This window comes from Apostichopus japonicus, chromosome 6, assembly GCF_037975245.1.
Source record: "Apostichopus japonicus isolate 1M-3 chromosome 6, ASM3797524v1, whole genome shotgun sequence".
NCBI lineage: Eukaryota > Metazoa > Echinodermata > Holothuroidea > Aspidochirotida > Stichopodidae > Apostichopus > Apostichopus japonicus.
Window position 1 is genome coordinate 3,271,071 of NC_092566.1, and position 19,569 is coordinate 3,290,639.

Below are 19,569 nucleotides of genomic sequence, written 5' to 3' on the forward strand. Positions count from 1 at the left end.
TTCTGTCTCAAAGAACATCACTAACTTTGGGACTATCAGCATTTTCATTGAGTTCTTTTAATTTGAAGTCAAGTCACTAAATTTCCTTGACGCGAGTGGAAACGACTTAAGTCTCCGTACGGTTATTTTGGGGAAAATTATGTCATTTAAGTCTCGTCAAGTCTTCTCATGGTTTCGGACAATGGATGATTTGAGTCATGACTCGTCGTAACACTGATGACCAGATACAACCGGTAGTTTTGGTCGTTGGAATCAATGCTCATTAATTAATTTACAATACTCCCATATTTGTCAGATGCTTCTCTTACTTTCCCTATCACTTTTATTTAGAGACAGTAATGTCATTTTTGAAACACTTCTTTTCACTGCACTACTTGCCTCCCCAATGTCGCTCAGTTTACAATTTTTAGACTCTGGTTATAAAGTCATGTATATACAGTATGCTTACAGTGCCAGTTTTAAATTTTCTAAAATTAAGGACCATTCTGCAGATCATGGAATATTTTGGTTTACTTTGCTTTGTTTTCTGTGTGAATAATGATCCTGTTCATCGTTTTCATATTAGGTCCTCCGTCAGAAAGATCGTCTGCTACAGCCTCTCCTATACCATCTCAACATTATGATGCCTTGGAAGGTGGAACGCCCTACAGTGCACCCATGGGCCCTCCTGGCACCCATGGTCCACCCATTAGACCATCAGGTATATATATATATGAAATGATAAGTTGATGAATGATGTTGTTTTATAATAGAGATTTATAACAAGGTCAACAGATGGATGTGCGCTAACAGTACTTAATTATTGCCATTTCGGTGATCCTACTGAGAAAAACATGATTCCTTCCATTTTACTAACATTGGGCTGTTCCTTACCTCTTACATTTTCACAGGCCCTCAGCAAGGTTATTATGGCCCCCCACCGGTCAGTTCTGCACCATCATACCCTGGACAGCAGCCTAATCAATTTGGAGCACCCCCCACAAGGCCCATGGGTCCATCAGGTGGTCCTCTTGGTAGACCCCCATCTGGTCCACCCACTGGTCCACCCACTGGTCCACCCACTGGACCACCAACTGGACCACCAACTGGACTAGGCGTGTCAGCTACTGGTATATATGGTAAGCCCAGAAAAACAAGTTGTTATGCTTGTTAATAAATACAATCTTATTTTTTTACTATATCTTGTAACGTACAGTAGAAAGTAATATTTTGTCAACTCTTGGAATTTTCCTTTTTTCTTTCTTGTACATAGTAACTCCAAAAATGTGCTCCTCAAGTGACCTGTCATTACTCTGCGCAAGCTCTTATCGGCCTCCAAACTTCCATACTTAATAATAATAATAATACACAGTTCTTATAAGGTGCAAATATACACTAAAGTCTATTAGCTGAAAGGCCGGAAAACTACAAAAGCGTTTTGAACCTGGTTACAGACTGAGCTTCTTTAATTCTGATCGGAAGGCCATTCCAGAGGATAGCAGAAGAGAACTGAGATTGCGTAGGATTCGGGTAACATGTTCAAACGGTTTAGTGCGGGTCACCAGTATTGCCGCCGAATTAAGAGTTAACTAATTAACATTGAATGATCTGTTCTGCTTCACCTAATGATATTAATATAAATATAAATATTAATATAAATATAAAAAATATAAATACCGTTCAGTACACTGTATCAAGGCTAGGGTAAGGAAAACGTCATGCAGTCAGTATTCCCTCCAGATATGTCGTAGGGAACAAAAAAAGATGATCGCCTTTTGGCAAACTGTTGTTTTTACTGCCTTTCTCAGAATGCATGACCTGAATCATTCATTGGTCCAAGGTGTGACCATCTACAATCTCCTAAAATTGAAATTTGAGAGCTCAAGCATCCAGAAAAGTAGGTTTCGAAAATATGCCACAACTTTTGTAAGCGGGCCAGAAATGGGGCGTATTCCTTAATGTATGGAAAGATTTTTTCTTTTCATTTTCCTTTTCATATAGGCAAGAGGCAGTACCCTCAGCAACAGCCTTATTATGCCCCTCCACCTGGACAACAGGCTCCGCCAAGCGCTGGCGGAGGAATGCCTTCTCAACCTCCACTGCCTAATTCTACAGCAGGAGGTCGCCAACAGGGTATGATGCAGGTAAAATAACAGAGGATTACATTATGGTGCCAAGGAAAAGAGGAAAGCAGAAAAGTAGCAGGAGAGAGAGAGAGGGAGGGGGAGGGAAGTGTGGAGAGGTAATGAGGGGTGCGAGGGGGAGGTCTAGTGATGGTAGTATGAGGGTCGTAATACTGTAGTTATCATCCATTGACCTTTAGTTTGTTGTATCCTGTTTCTCCTTCCAGCAAAACCAAGGAGGAGTAAACAACATCAGTTCGGGGATGGGGAACATACATCTACAACAAGGGGACGTCAGAGCCATCAACCTCCTCACAGAGAGACACATTTTACCCAAGACAAAAGTAGTACCTCCCAAAGCTAAGATCAGCCTAGATTATCAGAAGATGCAGGTGAACCCAGAGTAAGTCACTTTTTTCTTTTTCCCCTTTCCTTATTTATTTGGTCTTCAACTTCTTGCAAGTTTAACCAAAACTGGCGAGTAAAAATTAAAATTACGACTCTAGTTAATAAAAACTGGAACGTTTTTAACCAAGTGTGCATGTTTAATTGGTGAGTAACTCACAGAATTAATGATGATGATGTCAGTGGTAATGTTTATTGATTGTTAGTGTTTATTTCATTCCTTGGTAAATGTTTATTTATATATTACTGCTCTAGCCACAGTTTGGGCCTTATTGTTACAATTATATTACAAACTTCAACTGTGGTTGCTCCAGCCAATACACCTATGTTTACAGAAACAATAGTATAGAATTAGTTGTTATGTATAATTTTAAAAAGACAGGAGTATGTAGAAGTTATGACTTATCAGACTATACTGCAGCACACATAATGCAAGTATGATTTTGTGCTAACCCAACTCTGACAATATCCAACGACCCCCCCCTCCCCACCCCCCCCAATTTAAAAGCTTGACGTTCTTTTCCATCTGCTGTTGACAAGTTTCTCTTTTCTCTTTACAGTGTTTTTCGAAGCACTTTGTCTGCCATTCCACAAACTCAGTCTCTCCTTCAGAAAGCAAGGTTACCATTAGGTTTAGTTATTCATCCATTTAGAGATTTATCAGTAAGTAACAATTCCTGTCATATTCAAGAGTACTGTGTTAAATAATTAATTGGTACCCTCCTTGGGGTGGGTGGTGGGGAGGGGGGACTCTGGAGGGAAGAGTACTTTCTGGCTGTCTAAAATTATAAATATTATCTGAACATAGGAAACAATCAAAGTGTCAATGTTATAAAACTTTCTTTGAGAAACCATTGATCATATCAGGTGCTTTGTTATGTGAAAGGGTTTCCGATTGGAGGAGGGGGGGAGGGGAACGAAGGATATAATTTGTGGGTTTTTGATATTGTTAATGTTGTCAGACCTTAGGAAATCTCAATTGTTAAGATATCAGTTTTTCATGTGAACCTTTAAAGAGTTTTGTTACATGAAAGCTTACTGCAAATTTACAGGTGTCTTGCCCCATTTTTCCCCCAAAAAATCTTCTAAATAACTAATAAATAAAAGTATTTCTTCCCAAAAGAAGAAATATGTTATTCTACTAAGTAACTAGTAGTTAATCTTCACCTTTAGATAGGAAACAAAGATATCAGTTCACCAGAAGGACTGCAAACTTTTCAACAAAATTGGTAGCATTGCATCCGCTGTCAAAATACATGGACTTGTCTACGTTTCTAAAGTTTGATAATTTCGAGATGTCTTTCATTTGTCATTTTGTTCTGATTTTTGCAGCATTTGCCAGTTATTCAGTCCAGTGTCATCGTCCGATGCCGGTCTTGTAGGACTTACATTAATCCATTTGTAACTATCCCAGACCAAAGGAGGTGGAAGTGTAATCTCTGTCATCGAACGAACGACTGTAAGTTCAAGATGGCGGGAATCAGTTTTCTTTTAAAATATACTTGTGGTGATGGCATGTGTGTATGTGGTTCAGCAGTTTCACTCACAGAAGTCTAGTGTTTTGTATGGAGGCTACATAAATGCGACATTCCCAATCTCATATCTCTGAAAGTGTAGTAACTATAAGTAATATTGGGTTTAAAAGCTCCATTTGCTTTGAATTCTCCAAAGAATGATGTCATCACATACTGAACTGTTAATGAATTTAACATACCTGAAAACATCTATTGCTTTTTTCTACCAAAGTTGCACCAGGAAGAATCAAGAAAGTCACAAACTTCAAAGCTTTGCAAAGAAAATGATAAAGCATTCCATTTAAATTTGTGGGACACAAACTTTTTCTGGATGGGATGTAAACCATCTATCTATCTAAACAAGGAGCAGCAAAATAGTTGTAACCAAATAACTTCTCTCTTGGTTAAAGAGTACTGACATGTCTGCAGTAATGACATGACTATGTCAGAATGGTACATTACAAAACCAACACAAGGAGCGGTTTTAAGTGAGTCATGACTTTATGTGTTTGATCTTTGCAGTACCGGAAGAATTTAATTTTGATCCCGTTACTAAAACCTACGGCGAACCACAGAGAAGGCCGGAGATTAAATCTGCAACCATTGAATTCATCGCACCGTCTGAGTACATGGTAAGCTATGGGGATCTCCTGCCGGTCATTTCTAGTTCCGCAAAACTTGACAAGCTGCAATCTCTGAAATCACTGAGAATTCCTTTGGTGAATCTCTGATGGACACTTCTGGGCAAAGTACCCTGCACGTTCCCTTATTTACACATTGTGTTACATATTCAAACTAAGATACGGTTTGTACCACTCATATCTAGCTCATTTTAGCCACGAAATGTTGCCCATTTTTGGTTCGGCAACTTTACACATGTCTGGTCATTGACCAATCGGAAAGCTTCTTTGAAGTATTTTCAATCACGTCTGCTGAAACTGAGTTTAAGATTTGAGTGTCAATAAAATTGTATCCAAGTCTCCAAAATGACATAAACTGGACATATTACCTGCGATTCTTCTCATAGTTATCAAAGTCTAAGATCTTTTCCAAATATATTTCACAAATAGTGCATAGATTAAGTTTCGTTTACAGCGCTTCAAAAAATCTTTGGAGATCTGTAACCAGTATTATCACACGCATTACGACCCAGAGCTTTATCTACGGCCCTGTTAGGAGTAATATGACAGCGTCCTCTGTGCTTATCCTCATTGATGATCCTCATTGATGATCATCATTGATGATCCACTTTGATGATCCTCATTGATGATCCTCACTGATGATCCTCACTGATGATCCTCACTGACGATCCTCACTGACGATCCTCATTGATGATCCTCACTGATGATCCTCATTGATCCTATTCTTGAATGTTTACTCCTTTATCTGGCAGACCAGTTCATAAATCTCCATTTGGTATTTTAGATTATGGTTCAATGAATATCTGTTTCAGGCCTCAAAAGTGACCACCTATAAAACTTGAACTTTCCATCAGTAAATGAATAATATTAAGAAAGAGACAGCAGGATTTCTTTCGGCTGTCATCCTATCTTGTGATTCATATATTCGTCTTCATTCTGTGTTCAAAGAGGACAGAGAATTTGCAGATTCTTATTTGTATTTGTTTGTTTCGAATGCAGTTTATAATTTGTGCTTGTTTATCCCAGAAGTAATGTTATTAAGTTATGTTTGTTACTGATATAATTAAGTCTCAGATGTAAGCTTAGTTTTACTTGCGATCGTTTTATCTCAGACGTTATTCTTTCTTTCTGTCTGTTTCTTCTCCTACATCACAGCTTAGACCTCCACAGCCAGCCGTGTATTTATTCCTTCTGGACGTTTCCTTTGGAGCGGTGGAGTCTGGCTATCTCTCGGTGGTTTGTCAGACATTGCTGGACACTCTGGATAAAATGCCTGGAGATGCTCGTACTCTGATAGGCTTTCTGACCTTTGACAGCGCCCTTCACTTTTACAACCTACAGGAAGGAGCATCTCGACCTCAGATGCTGATCTGCTCTGACATAGAGGGTAAGCTAAAGATTCTTCATTTGAAACTTTTATCAGCTGGTTTCATTTCTTTATCAAAACAACGATGGTAGTTTTTACAAGTACCAGCAAATTCACCCAGGAGACAACTGTATTCCCCCTCCCCCTCTTTCTGTGACAGTAAAAATGTTTCTAGCCAGTTAGAGAGATGTATGCTCCTGGTAATGAATAGCAATGGTGGTCGTGAACCCCCATTTGTTTTTATAAAGAACACCAAGTTGAAGTAAATTTGCTGTGTACTATGTTAAATTAATGATTATGTTAATTATTACATGAATTATTACGTTAAGTAGGTTAATTATTTATAGTACCCCCTCACTTACAGTTTCCTCACAATGACCGCATTGTTACAGTATCTAAAGTGCCAAGTAACCTTTTGCAATTCCCCCTCTCGTTAGACGCCTCACGTCGGGCCGGCTCCCACCTCATTCTACCACTGAAAATGTCTACTTTGGATATGAGATGGAAATAGATATTGTTATACTTACCTTAAATTACCCCTATCCTACTAGATAATAAACATCTATTGTGACAAAATGTTTTCTATTAAATGCTAACAAGGAAGATATCTGTCTTACAATTTAACATGCAATAAATACTGAGATTTAGTAGAAGAAATATCTTACCTTCTATTTTTATCTCTTTCAGATGTGTTTCTACCGTGTGCTAACGATTTGTTGGTCAATATACAAGAATGTAAAGATGTAAGTTGGTGCCAGGTTCATGTTCATCGTATTTATGTCTATCAAGTAGTTTAAGTTCCTGACCATCGTCGGCATAGCAACGCTAGAGTAAAACATTAAGGCGTGTCTGAGGAAACCATGGTCACGTTATACTCTGGTTGTGCAGGAATATATATTATCATCGTAAAAAGTAAAACATGTTCCTCATTCGCCTCATTGCATGAACCTGTCTGTATTCTGTGCATGTTTTTGTCCCTTCTGTTACTGTTACTTGTCATTGAGCCTCTGAAGAAGATCCTGCTAGGATCGAAACGCCAGGCCAAATTACTTTTAAACATTCTCCTACACAGGCTTTCAAGTGGATAAGCAGTTTGCTAACAGTTTTATTGTATTTTTATTTTTATTTAATTTACGAGAACTTTTATCTTTATTCCAGCTAATCACCGAACTTCTGACAGAACTGCCCAATCTTTTCCTTGGGAACAAAAATAATCAGACAGCTCTTGGTCCAGCCCTTCAGGCTGCCCTCAAGCTGGTGGTAAGTGAACTTTGTTATTAGTGGCATGGTAATAAGAGGTGGAATGGGGGGGGGGAAGTGCACCCCTTCAATACGGCGGTAGGTCAACGTTGTTGGTTGTGGCATGTTAACAAGAGGTGGAATGGGGGGGGGTCCACCCCTTCGATTCGTTGGTAAGTCAATTTTATTGGTAGTGGCATGGTAACAAGAGGTGGAAAAGTGGCGGGGGGGGGGGGGGAGATCCATTGCCTGAAGCTACCCTATCTCAAGCTCAAGCTGGTGGTGTTTTAACTTTGTTGGTAGTGGCAAGGTAGCAAGGGGCAGGGGTGGATGAGGGGGGATAGACTATCTTTCCATATTCTCTCGAGAAATTCATTGATTCAAGATATCTCCAAAGGTCACTCACCCCCTCCCCCCAATCCTTCCACCCCCATCGTAAGGCTTAAGCTTCAAATTTGCTGTCCCACTGTGTATATGATCTTGTAAATCTTCCAGAAAGAATTGTGTCAAGTATTGGTCAAGTTTAATTTGCTGCTAATTTTGCTGCTCTCAGTGTTTTTGATTTTGATATATTTTCTACCGTTTGAGTTGTTCATGCAGACAGTCATTCATGTCGTCTCACAATTATCATCACCATTGTCATCCTTTATAAGGCCTGTATGATGCAGACCATGTCAAACATGCTAGAAGAATTAAAATTGTTAAATGATATAAACCACCCCTCTGTCATAAAATATGGCATTAATCTTCAGGTTGTTCTATCTTTGTATCACAGGGTCCGACAGGAGGCAGAGTAACAGTATTTCAGAGTAGTTTGCCATCTTGTGGTGTCGGGGCATTAAAGGCTAGAGAAGATCCCAGTCAGAGGTCCTCAACCAAGGTAAGCAGCGGAACAGTCTTCAACGAAAGGAATGTTATGAAATTTCAGAAACATACTTTCATAACTTTGCTGAAGTGTATATTTTGCAACCAGTGAAGTCACAAAAACTTATTGTTGTAGCATGTTCAAGCCTTTTGTTGTCTCATCAAAGAAATATGAGAAACAGTGTCTATGTGCTGTATCATTGCTGTCATGAATTATGCCCCTCCCCTCTCCCCCCTCCCCACTCTTAGAGAGTGAGGTAAAGCTATGTCAAATGATGTTTAGGATTTGCACATATAGTTTCCTTAGTTTGTTATATCAAACAATTTCTCAATTTTATTTCCTTCTTCTCCCTCTCTTCCCTCCCCCTCTCAACAGTTTAGCCCGTTTTGACTTTCTCCACATCAATATTTTATTCTATCCTAAAGCACCTTTGGTGTTTGGTATACTTTATTTATTTTGTCTACAGACCATGCATAAAGGGGATTTGGAATCTACTTGTGTTTTTCATATTTATCATTTCTTCATCTCACAAGTAAAATAGCTGTTGGTGTTACACACAGTGGAATCTTCAACCAAATTATCACCATACTCATGATTAATAAAGAAATTTTATTGCATTTTGTCCTCACAGAACATTGCCAACTTGGGCCCTGCGACTGATTTCTACAAGAAAATGGCTCTTGACTTCTCTGGCCAGCAGGTGGCGGTTGATACTTTTATCATTAGCTCGCAGTATGCAGACATTGCCACCCTCGGTGAGATTAATTTCTAGTCCCTATTTATTGTTTTTGGCCTTAGCTGTTGGTAATTCTTGACTCTAAACAAAGAGTGAATTTTAGGACACTGCTTTGTTGACAAATTGACAGAAGTGGTGGTCTATTTAAGCTATGATGTCTGAGATTTGGAAGTCTGTGGGATCAATTCAGTTGATGGTCGGCAACGACATACCAGGTTTCCTTTTCAGAACAATCCTGTCCGTCCTGAAAACTATCAAGGAATAAATAATGTAATGAAGTGTTTATGGATTGGCAGCTTACCTAAGGCCTGAACTGTCAATCCCCTTAAATTATTCCAAAATTGACATGTGAGATTACCATAGTGTTCAAATAGTTCTCCTCTCCCTGGCTTTACGCAACTACAAGACCAATAAAACTGTAGAACAAGTTTTACGGAGCGATGATGACTAACGTAACGTTTTGCTTTTTACATTCGCAGCGGGAGTATCAAAGTTTTCAGGTGGTGGCGTACATTATTACCCAGGATTCCACACGATTCAGAATCCACAGCAGGTAGAGAGACTGGAAGTGGACCTACGGAGGTATCTGTCGAGAAAGATTGGCTTCGAGGCTGTCATGAGGATACGTTGCACAAAAGGTAAATATGAGGAAAAGAAATGACTGAGGTAGAATTCCCCTTGGTAAGAGTACAAGGCTTTAGGTGAGGGTACAAGAATGGTTAAGGTAGAGTGTCCTTGGTATGAGTACAAGGCTTTGGTGAGGGTACAAGAACGGTTAAGGTAGAATTCCCCTTAGTATGAGTACAAGGCTTTAGGTGAGGGTACAAGAATGGTTAAGATAGAGTTCCCCTTGGTATGAGTATGTGCGCCAGTATGTGGGCTGATTATCTTTTTCCTTTTTTGTGAGCTGGATCGAAATGTTTTGATGGCCGGGACTCTGGCCATTGGGCCATCTATTGAGAGCCCCAGTCCATATTGATTGCATTTTGATTGATTGTTTTTTTGTGTTCTTCTCTGCATTATTCAAGGTTATTTTGTTTCTCCACAGGATTGAGCATGCACACCTTCCATGGCAACTTCTTTGTGAGGTCTACAGACCTCCTATCTTTACCGAACGTCAGCCCTGATGCAGGCTTTGCCATGCAGGTCTCTATCGAGGATCCTCTGCACGAGTCAACGGTGGCCTGCTTTCAAGCTGCCCTGCTTTACACCAGCAGTAAAGGTAAACAAGAACTTGCTCCATCGATTACTTAGTCTAACACAGGGATGTGCACAGGATTTCCTGAGTGCCGGGTATACTGATCGCCGTCCTGGGGGAGGGGTCTAACGGGGAGGAGGTGTCCCCGTACGCTTTGAGAAATTTTTCGTTTTTTGAAGGTGCTCACATGCCAAATGCTGGCACTTGTGTAGCTTTTTAAGCACATACACTAGTTTTGCTACTAATTTACATTTTTTTTGTGAAAAATATTGTTAGGAATGTCAGGATTTTAGATGAAAATAGTGCTGGGCGGGATTCACGATTTTTAAGACAGTGCTGGGCGGTAATTTTTAGTGCTGGGCGGGGTCGCCCAGTGCCGCCCAGCGTGGGCACATCCCTGCTAACATACAGTCGGTTAATGCAGCTGAACAAACAGTTACAAAACATAACAGATTCTTTATGGTCTCAAAATTGTACAAACTTTTACTACATTTTCACTACATTTACAACTTTTATACTTTATTAACAGTTTGTCAAGAACAGAGTTGAGTGGTATCTTTATTCGGGTGCACTTTTGTGCATATGAAGCTGAAAGAACCTCAGTTTGACAGATTTTTTTTGACTTTATAGCACAATGGGTTAACCCTAGCAGTAAGGTCTGAGCAGAAGAACAGATGACATTCATAATTTGCTTTAAGGAAACAGTCTGTAATAACCAATTTTAAATCTCCTATGACTATGTATGACTTAAATTTCAGAGAAACTATATAATAAACTGATTTCATGAAATTTGCAGTTCATACTAACCGAGGGGATGTTTTACTCTGTGATTATTTCTTCTAGGTGAGAGGCGAATCCGGGTCCACACTATGTGCCTACCTGTCACTAACCAGCTCTCTGAAGTCATGGCTGGTGCTGATCAACAAGCTATTGTCGGTTTGCTGAGTCGAATGGGTGAGTATGGCTTTGCAGGATACGAGTACTAAAGTAACATGTGGTGGGTTATTGAGACAAGGTTAAAAATGATAAGTATTGTGGTGTATGATATGCATACTATGCTACCATGAAGTGGGTTATTGAGACAAGGTTAAAAAAATAAGTATTGTGGTGTATGATATGCATACCATGCTAAGATGTGGTGGGTTAATGAGACAAAGTTAAATATGATAAGTATTGTGGTGTATGATATGTATACTATGCTAACATGTGGTGCGTTAATGAGACAAAGTTAAATATGATAAGTATTGTGGTGTATGATATGTATACTATGCTAACATGTGGTGCGTTAATGAGACCAAGTTAAAAAAGATAAGTATTGTGGTGTATGATATGCATACTATGCTAACATGTGGTTGGTTAATGAGACAAGGTGACAAATGATAAGTATTGTGGTGTATGATATGTATACTATGCTAACATGTGGTGCGTTAATGAGACAAGGTGACAAATGATAAGTATTGTGGTGTATGATATGTATACTATGCTAACATGTGGTTGGTTAATGAGACAAGGTGACAAATGATAAGTATTGTGGTGTATGATATGTATACTATGCTAACATGTGGTGCGTTAATGAGACAAGGTGACAAATGATAAGTATTGTGGTGTATGATATGTATACTATGCTAACATGTGGTGCGTTAATGAGACCAAGTTAAAAAAGATAAGTATTGTGGTGTATGATATGCATACTATGCTAACATGTGGTTGGTTAATGAGACAAGGTGACAAATGATAAGTATTGTGGTGTATGATATGTATACTATGCTAACATGTGGTTGGTTAATGAGACAAGGTGACAAATGATAAGTATTGTGGTGTATGATATGTATACTATGCTAACATGTGGTTGGTTAATGAGACAAGGTGACAAATGATAAGTATTGTGGTGTATGATATGCATACTATGCTAACATGTGGTAAGTAAATGAGACAAGGTGACAAATGATAAGTATTGTGGTGTATGATATGTATACTATGCTAACATGTGGTGCGTTAATGAGACAAGGTGACAAATGATAAGTATTGTGGTGTATGATATGTATACTATGCTAACATGTGGTGCGTTAATGAGACAAGGTGACAAATGATAAGTATTGTGGTGTATGATATGTATACTATGCTAACATGTGGTTGGTTAATGAGACAAGGTGACAAATGATAAGTATTGTGGTGTATGATATGCATACTATGCTAACATGTGGTGCGTTAATGAGACCAAGTTAAAAAAGATAAGTATTGTGGTGTATGATATGCATACTACACTAACATGTGGTAAGTAAATGAGACAAGGTGACAAATGATAAGTATTGTGGTGTATGATATGTATACTATGCTAACATGTGGTGCGTTAATGAGACAAGGTGACAAATGATAAGTATTGTGGTGTATGATATGTATACTATGCTAACATGTGGTTGGTTAATGAGACAAGGTGACAAATGATAAGTATTGTGGTGTATGATATGCATACTATGCTAACATGTGGTGCGTTAATGAGACCAAGTTAAAAAAGATAAGTATTGTGGTGTATGATATGCATACTACACTAACATGTGGTAAGTAAATGAGACAAGGTGACAAATGATAAGTATTGTGGTGTATGATATGCATACTATGCTAACATGTTGTGGGTTATGGAGACAAGGTTAAAAAAGAAGTATTGTGGTGTATTATATGCATACTACACTAACATGTGGTAGGTAAATGAGACAAGGTGACAAATGATAAGTATTGTGGTGTATGATATGCATACTACACTAACATGTGTCGTATGAATGACAAAACGTGAAAACGGTGTGTATTTTGGTGTATGATATGAATACTATATTGACAAGTGTTGGGCTACTGAGGAGCGCTGATGAGAATGAGTGAGTATTGTTGTGTAATGATATACTTAAGGTACATGTCCTTTAAACTGATATAGTGGTCAGAGGTATCCTCATTGTGATTATTTCATATTTCAACATCTTCTTTTTCGTTTACAGCTGTTGACAGATCTGTGACATCATCGGTGGAAGATGCCCGTGATGCGTTGGTCAATGTTTGCATTGATGTCCTCAAGTCGTTCAAGGGATCCCTACCAGAGGGTTCGACAGTCGGTGCTCTCATGGCTCCGACCTCCCTAAAGTTACTACCATTATATTGTTTAGCCCTCTTGAAAAATGTAAGTCATATCACGTAATATAAAGGAAAGCAAAGAATGTTTTGCTGTAAAAGAAGGATGTCTCAACTTGACTTTCATCTGTTTTCAACAATAACATTTTCCCATTCCTTTGGCACACTTTTGAGAATATATCTTCCAAATTGTATAAAGTTCCAAGTTCAAGGTTTTGTAATCTTTTCTCAAAGCCAAAGCCTTCTCAAGATGTCTTTCAACAGTTAATCCCTGATAAGTGTGTAGAAATCAGTCAGTCACTCTTTCGAGGGGGGGGGGGTACTACAGTGAGCCCCACATCTACATGTCACGTGACAGACATCCAATAGGATGCTCTACATTCCAATGCACACAAATCATATTTAACAAGTTACTTGCAGGTTCCCAGGTTACTCACTTTGAGTGAAGTGAAGCATATGAGGTTAAATGCCTTGCCCAAGAATATAGCATGATGATTATGCCAGCATTTAAACCTGGCCATTTAAGTTGGCCTGACGTTTTGATCCTAGCAGGATCTTCTTCAAAGGCTGAATGACAAGTAACAGTAACAGAAGGGACAAAAACATGCACAGAATACAGACAGGTTAATGAGCATGGTGAACACAAAGAGGTTTGGGGTACCTGTGGGAGGGGGATGGGGAGGGGGTAAGCATTTAAAACTGTGAACCTTATCGCTAGTGAGATTGCCTTAACCACTCGACTACAACCTTCTCTTTATTTTAGTTTCATTTTTTTTTTCACAGGTTGCCTTTAGATTAGGTTCAAGCACTAAACTTGATGAACGAGTCTTTTCGATGGAGATGTATAAATGTGAGCCGCTCTTTTACATCATGCTGAGAGTCCATCCAGACCTCTACGCTCTACACACGATTGCAGACAACGTTAGTATCTGGTCGTCTTCCCCTCCCCCCCCCCCGCCCAGATCATCAGCACATTTTCTTCTATCTTATCTGTGAGATTTTAAAACTTCTCTAAGCAAGGAGCTTCAGATGAAGAATGCATATAAAGAGTATATGTGATATTATTCTCCAAATTATTTATGATCAAACGTCTGTTTAGTTACTCCTACAAGTGTCTTTTCTTCTCTTTGGTGTACCTGTGGGAGGGGGAGGGGGTAAGCATAAGTTAAACCTTATTAAATAGTGGCTGGAGGTGATATTGTGTAAGGATAATGAGGTACCACAGCCTCCTCTAGTAGGCCTGTCATCAGAGTACATCAACAGGGATGGTGTCTACAAGTGCCTCCTCCCCTCGGGTTACCTGTGGGGGAGGGGTAATCATTAGTAAAATCTTATAAGATAGTGACTGGTTCTACTACTCTTTTCAGGAGGTGATATTGTGTAAGGATAATGAGGTACCACAGCCTCCTCAAGTAGTCCTGTCATCAGAGTATGTCAACAGGCATGGTGTTTACAAGTGCCTTCTCTTTGGTGTATCTGTGGGGGGGGGGGGGGGAGGGGTAAGCACTAGTTAAATCTTATTAGATAGTGACTGGTTCTACTACTCTTTTCAGGAGGTGATATTGTATAAGGATAATGAAGTACCACAGCCTCCTCTGGTAGGCCTGTCATCAGAGTACGTCAACAGGGATGGTGTCTATCTGATGGACAGGGGGGACGTCATGTACCTCTTCATCTGTCGAGATGTATCTCCAGAGTTCTGCTCCAGTGTTCTGGATGTGCCAGACTTTGCTAGTATCCCAGAGGGCATGGTAAGTGTATGACTGCTTTAACTGCATAATGAGTTCTCTTTTCGGATGATGCGCTCGTTGATAGGAGGCGCTCTTGTTTCATTATATTGCAAATGTATTAAGTCTTCCAGTCTCTACCCCTAGTGACAGTCTTCTCTCTTTAACAAGAGGAAGAGAGGGACATGTCATCATCATAAGGGAACCTTCAGATAACAGATTTCTAAACAGATTTTGGCTAATTTTACTCATCAAAGCCTCATTCCATCCTTGCACTTTCTGTTCCCTGTTATACAGATACAATTACCAGAGCTGGAGGATGATCTGTCCGACAAGATTCGATCCTTCATTGAATGGTTGCTGGACAACAGACCTTTCCATGCCCCTCTTAGGATCATAAGGTGAGTGAAATAGGTTTATACTTCCTACCCACCCTTCCCCACCATTTTCAAAACAATTATTTGAAAACTATGTCACAACATTGCCTGAATTTTCTATAAAAAAAAACAGTTGAAGAGATCACATATGGATTGATTAGTGTGACAGTTGCAAGAAAAGAATGTTAATTTATGTTTTTTTATGCCTCGAGTAATTCATCACTATGAGACAAAGTGTGAAATTGATGAAGTTTTTATAACAAGCGATCAGTTTTCTAAGAAATGTCAAAATTGCCGAGTCCCGAGTGAACCGATTAAAGGAACACTTTGTGGAGAATTGTTTTAGTCGGAAATTTTTATGAGAAGTGAATAATACAATAATAATTTTTCAAAATTTTAAATTGTCGAAATCTGAATTTCTTTGACGATCAGCTTGACAACTCTCTGCATTTGCTTTTAACATGTTGTGTCAGCAACATCTTCCCATTTCCCATAACGGTCAGAATAATTAATTATACCGAAGGTAAAAATCTATCACTTGATTTTCTGACTCCTATCTGCAGAGACGACAGCAAGGATAGGTACCTCTTCATTCAGAACCTGATCCAGGACCGCTCGGAGTCTTCCATGTCTTACTACGAATTTCTTCAGCACCTTCAGAAAGAGGTGAAATGAATATTCATAGACTGTAGATTATAATTCTCCTCTCTATCTCGCCTCTCTTCAAATCATCCAAAGAACTGTTTAAGAGAAGACCTCCGTCGTTGTCATCTCAATTTCTCTCGAAACTAAGCTGTCTGAATAAAGCTTGCCATCGTTTGTGGGTGCCACCATCTGAAGGTGCCATTGCCTGAAGGTGCCACCATCTTACGGTGTCACTAATCTACGGGTTATTGGCATGACTTTTTTTTTTCTTTGTGTGAGAAAAGAAATGTGAATTATCAGTTATTGATAAGGATGACTTTGGTTCAGGTAGCAGCATTGCACTGACTGAGAAGCCTAGGTTGCCTTCTGAGTGTGGCAAGAAACTAGAATGGAGTAAGAGGTGATAAAGTTAACCAGACTTCGGTAGGCTTTAGAAGGATAACCGCCAGGTTTTTATGTGGGCAGCTGATCTCGATTCAAACAAATTTTCTTACCGAGATAACTTCAGAATTAAGTTTGAAGTAGTCACAGCAGAAATGACCATTTATGAAGTCAGTAGTAAATAAGGCTGGAGTCTAAAGCACACCAAACTTGAAAGGCTCTACAACAAAATTTTACAGCCGGTTGCGTTAATTAGAGCATCGTGGCAAAATTGGTAGGCACGAAGGAACTTAGAAATCATTTCTGTGATAGTGTCTGGCTACGAACAAACTTACATCACCATTTTGAAAAGTGTTGTGGTAGGGTATCCAGTCTTGCACGTTCGTTATGTATGCACTGCACTTCCATTGAACATGGGAGTTAAAGCCAAGCTGTTCTCTGATTCTAGCTGCCTTCAGGCCACTCGAAAGAAATGCTTTTAGCTAAGATCTTTGATCAGACATATGTAAAAATAATAATAATAATAAACAGTACACACAGCCAGTGTCAGCAGGACGTGCAGAACTTTGTTGCTGCCTGTAAATATATTAAATATCTTAAACATCACAGGGGTGCAAGAAACGAAGATAAATTAATCAAATCTGTACCGTAATCAAAATTTTGTTGAAAGTTTATTCCAAGTGCAACGACTAGTGGGAATTTTGTTTTGTTTTTATTTACTTTGCTATTACCTGCTCGTTAACTATACAAGTTGGTCAAGATGTAATTGAGATCTGTATAAAAAAATATGTTTCAACTGGAACTAATTAGTTTTAAATGAAATTCTACATGTCAATAGATTCTTTCACTGAGATATGATGATGTTGATGAATTGATAAGAAGGGTATGGGGGGGGGGGGGGTGGGGGTATGAGTGGGAAGGACATGCAGGGTTGGGTTGGGGGGTGGAGGGAGAAATAGTAGAAATTACATCTCCATCATTATTAACCATTCTTCTTTGCTTGGCAAGCCAAGATTGTTTAAACTTTTTATGAGGTCCTATAGTCTCTGTTTTCCCCAGGCACCAGTTTTGTTCTTGTATTTGCTATTGTAGAATTATAAGTGTGAGACCGTGGCATTATTATACTCGATATAAACTTACCATATTTTCATCAGTTGAAGGACACAATATCCTGTTTTCTTATGAACAATTTAATTTGCTCATCGATAGATTTCTCTTCTTAATCCAAGTCCACGTTTGGCTCAATGAGATAAAAAGGAGTTGTTAAATAATCTTTTATATGCATGGATTATGCTAATCCAGTCGCCAAGTTAATCTGACTGCTGCATGGGACTACGATAATCTTTGCAAATATTACCGAATGAAACCTTTTAAATTATCTGCAACTGAGTTCTAGAGATTCAGACAAAGTATTGATCGATGATTTGATTTGGTTATTTGTCGTTATGACTTTCGAAGCATTATAAGTCTCCGAAATTTCATAAGTTAGCAACGAATAAATTGTAATTCCATTACGGTGACTTTTGTGTTATTACCTTGTCTGTTTCTGATGGCTCTCTAAGGAAGTATTTCATAACTTAGGTAGAAAGATCTGTCATATCAAGAAGTAGAAAGTATCCGAGTAAGGTTTCTGTACTGATAAACATATAATGTTGATTACATGTAAAAGCATTTACTACTATCGAACTGTACAAGAAGTTATCTTTATTTTGATGAATTTATGTTAATGTTTGCACTTTCCACAGTGGTATAAATTTCAATGAAGTTTGGATATTCTCTTTAAAGAGAACAGGCTATCCCATAAGCCTAAACTATTAATCAAAGCTAAATCCTTGAAATGATGGGGTTTTTTTTCATTAATTCCGTACATTAACAGCTGACAGTAGAACCACACTACTGTTATGAATCATCTCGTTGATTCTGTTTTGGTTTTGTTTTTATTTATTTTTTCTTCTTTTTTTGGTCATCAGATTTATTTCTGAAAATTATTTTGAGAATCTGTCAAAATTACAATTTTTTTTCATTTGAGCAACAATTTTGGAAAAGAGTGATTAATTAAATGGTACAATGTTAAGTTATGAATAGGTGCATAAAATATTAAGAAAAAAAAAAATCTTTTCACAAAGTAATTGCAACATACCACTAATCTGAAATTAACTAAAACTTATGCAGATGAGCAATGCAGCATAACTGGCAATTTTTTCCTTGTATTTAAATATTGGCCGGCATGTCACATTTTTGACCCTAATGCTTCGATTACTTTTGTTCAAATACATATCCATATTCATTTTCTTTTTTTCGTTGTTGTTGTTGTTGTCCTGTTTGAACATCTCCCTTCTTACATCTCTTATTAACCTACCATATTAAAATAATTTATAATAATAAATTTATACCACTGAGAATCAACTTAATGTGAAACTTTCTGCTGGATTTATAACAACTGTTTGCCTTCTGTTAGGGGTGGGAGGAGGAACGGTCAATTATGGATTGAATCCATCAATATTTCTGATGTTGCTCCTATATTCTTAAACTCAGTATATTACTTTTGACCTACGTATATCACTTTTGACCTAAGTATTTCACTTTTGAGCTAAGTTATTACAGACAATACCTCGTCCTGTGAAGTGGAATTGCACTTATCCGTTGGTACAATCAGCATTAGAGAGAACAATAATTCAATTTGACTTTGTCACTCAACTTGGGTAACCTTGCTAAATTAAATCGGGGCAGGGGATGGCATCGCCTCTGTTTAAGTCCACTTTTTTTTTCTCCTTCATTTTTTCTTCATTTAGTTCCAAATATTTGAAAGTAAGAAGTGTCTGTGTTTTGATGTTCCACTCTCTTTTGATTTATAACTGTGCGTGGTTTTTGTTAAATAATATTAATTATAATAATAATAATATTACAAAGAGGGGGAATTCAAACCAACCTATTCAGTAATGAAGTAAATATTGCAATATTTTCTGTGACTATTTAGGGGCTTATATCATTGACTGAATAAAAAACAATTTCACAAAAGAAAGATTTGCCCATAGTTATTCTCCTTTTTATGAAGTTTTTGTTTATTTCATATCTGGACCCTCCCCCTCATTATTTTTTGCCATCATCCAGTTCAATGTTTTGTGTCTTCCTTACTAGTCCAATGCTCGGTTTAGTCCAGTGGAATTAATGACCTTTTACTCTATAACCATCTCCAGTCCAGTTTCTGTAAAACTTGTCTTAACAGCTTTTCTAAGGGCGATTGGCAAATGTAAAA

General features: G+C 38.3%; 1 protein-coding gene across 1 annotated transcript in view; it reads left to right on the forward strand.

Moving 5' to 3' along the window:
* The window catches only part of LOC139968678 (protein transport protein Sec24A-like), a 28,921-nt gene extending 11,096 nt beyond the window's left edge, over positions 1-17,825 (forward strand). The window contains exons 4-23 of the mRNA XM_071972953.1: positions 566-700; positions 891-1,118; positions 1,981-2,123; positions 2,330-2,505; positions 3,068-3,170; positions 3,840-3,966; positions 4,544-4,653; positions 5,818-6,049; positions 6,716-6,771; positions 7,187-7,288; positions 8,043-8,147; positions 8,764-8,887; positions 9,348-9,506; positions 9,917-10,090; positions 10,910-11,020; positions 13,054-13,232; positions 13,967-14,104; positions 14,737-14,934; positions 15,208-15,311; positions 15,851-17,825. Coding sequence (XP_071829054.1) covers positions 566-700; positions 891-1,118; positions 1,981-2,123; positions 2,330-2,505; positions 3,068-3,170; positions 3,840-3,966; positions 4,544-4,653; positions 5,818-6,049; positions 6,716-6,771; positions 7,187-7,288; positions 8,043-8,147; positions 8,764-8,887; positions 9,348-9,506; positions 9,917-10,090; positions 10,910-11,020; positions 13,054-13,232; positions 13,967-14,104; positions 14,737-14,934; positions 15,208-15,311; positions 15,851-15,962 — 2,816 coding nt within the window. The 3' untranslated portion in view covers positions 15,963-17,825. The remainder of the gene's footprint in view (positions 1-565; positions 701-890; positions 1,119-1,980; positions 2,124-2,329; positions 2,506-3,067; positions 3,171-3,839; positions 3,967-4,543; positions 4,654-5,817; positions 6,050-6,715; positions 6,772-7,186; positions 7,289-8,042; positions 8,148-8,763; positions 8,888-9,347; positions 9,507-9,916; positions 10,091-10,909; positions 11,021-13,053; positions 13,233-13,966; positions 14,105-14,736; positions 14,935-15,207; positions 15,312-15,850) is intronic.
* The last annotated feature ends 1,744 nt before the right edge of the window (positions 17,826-19,569 follow it).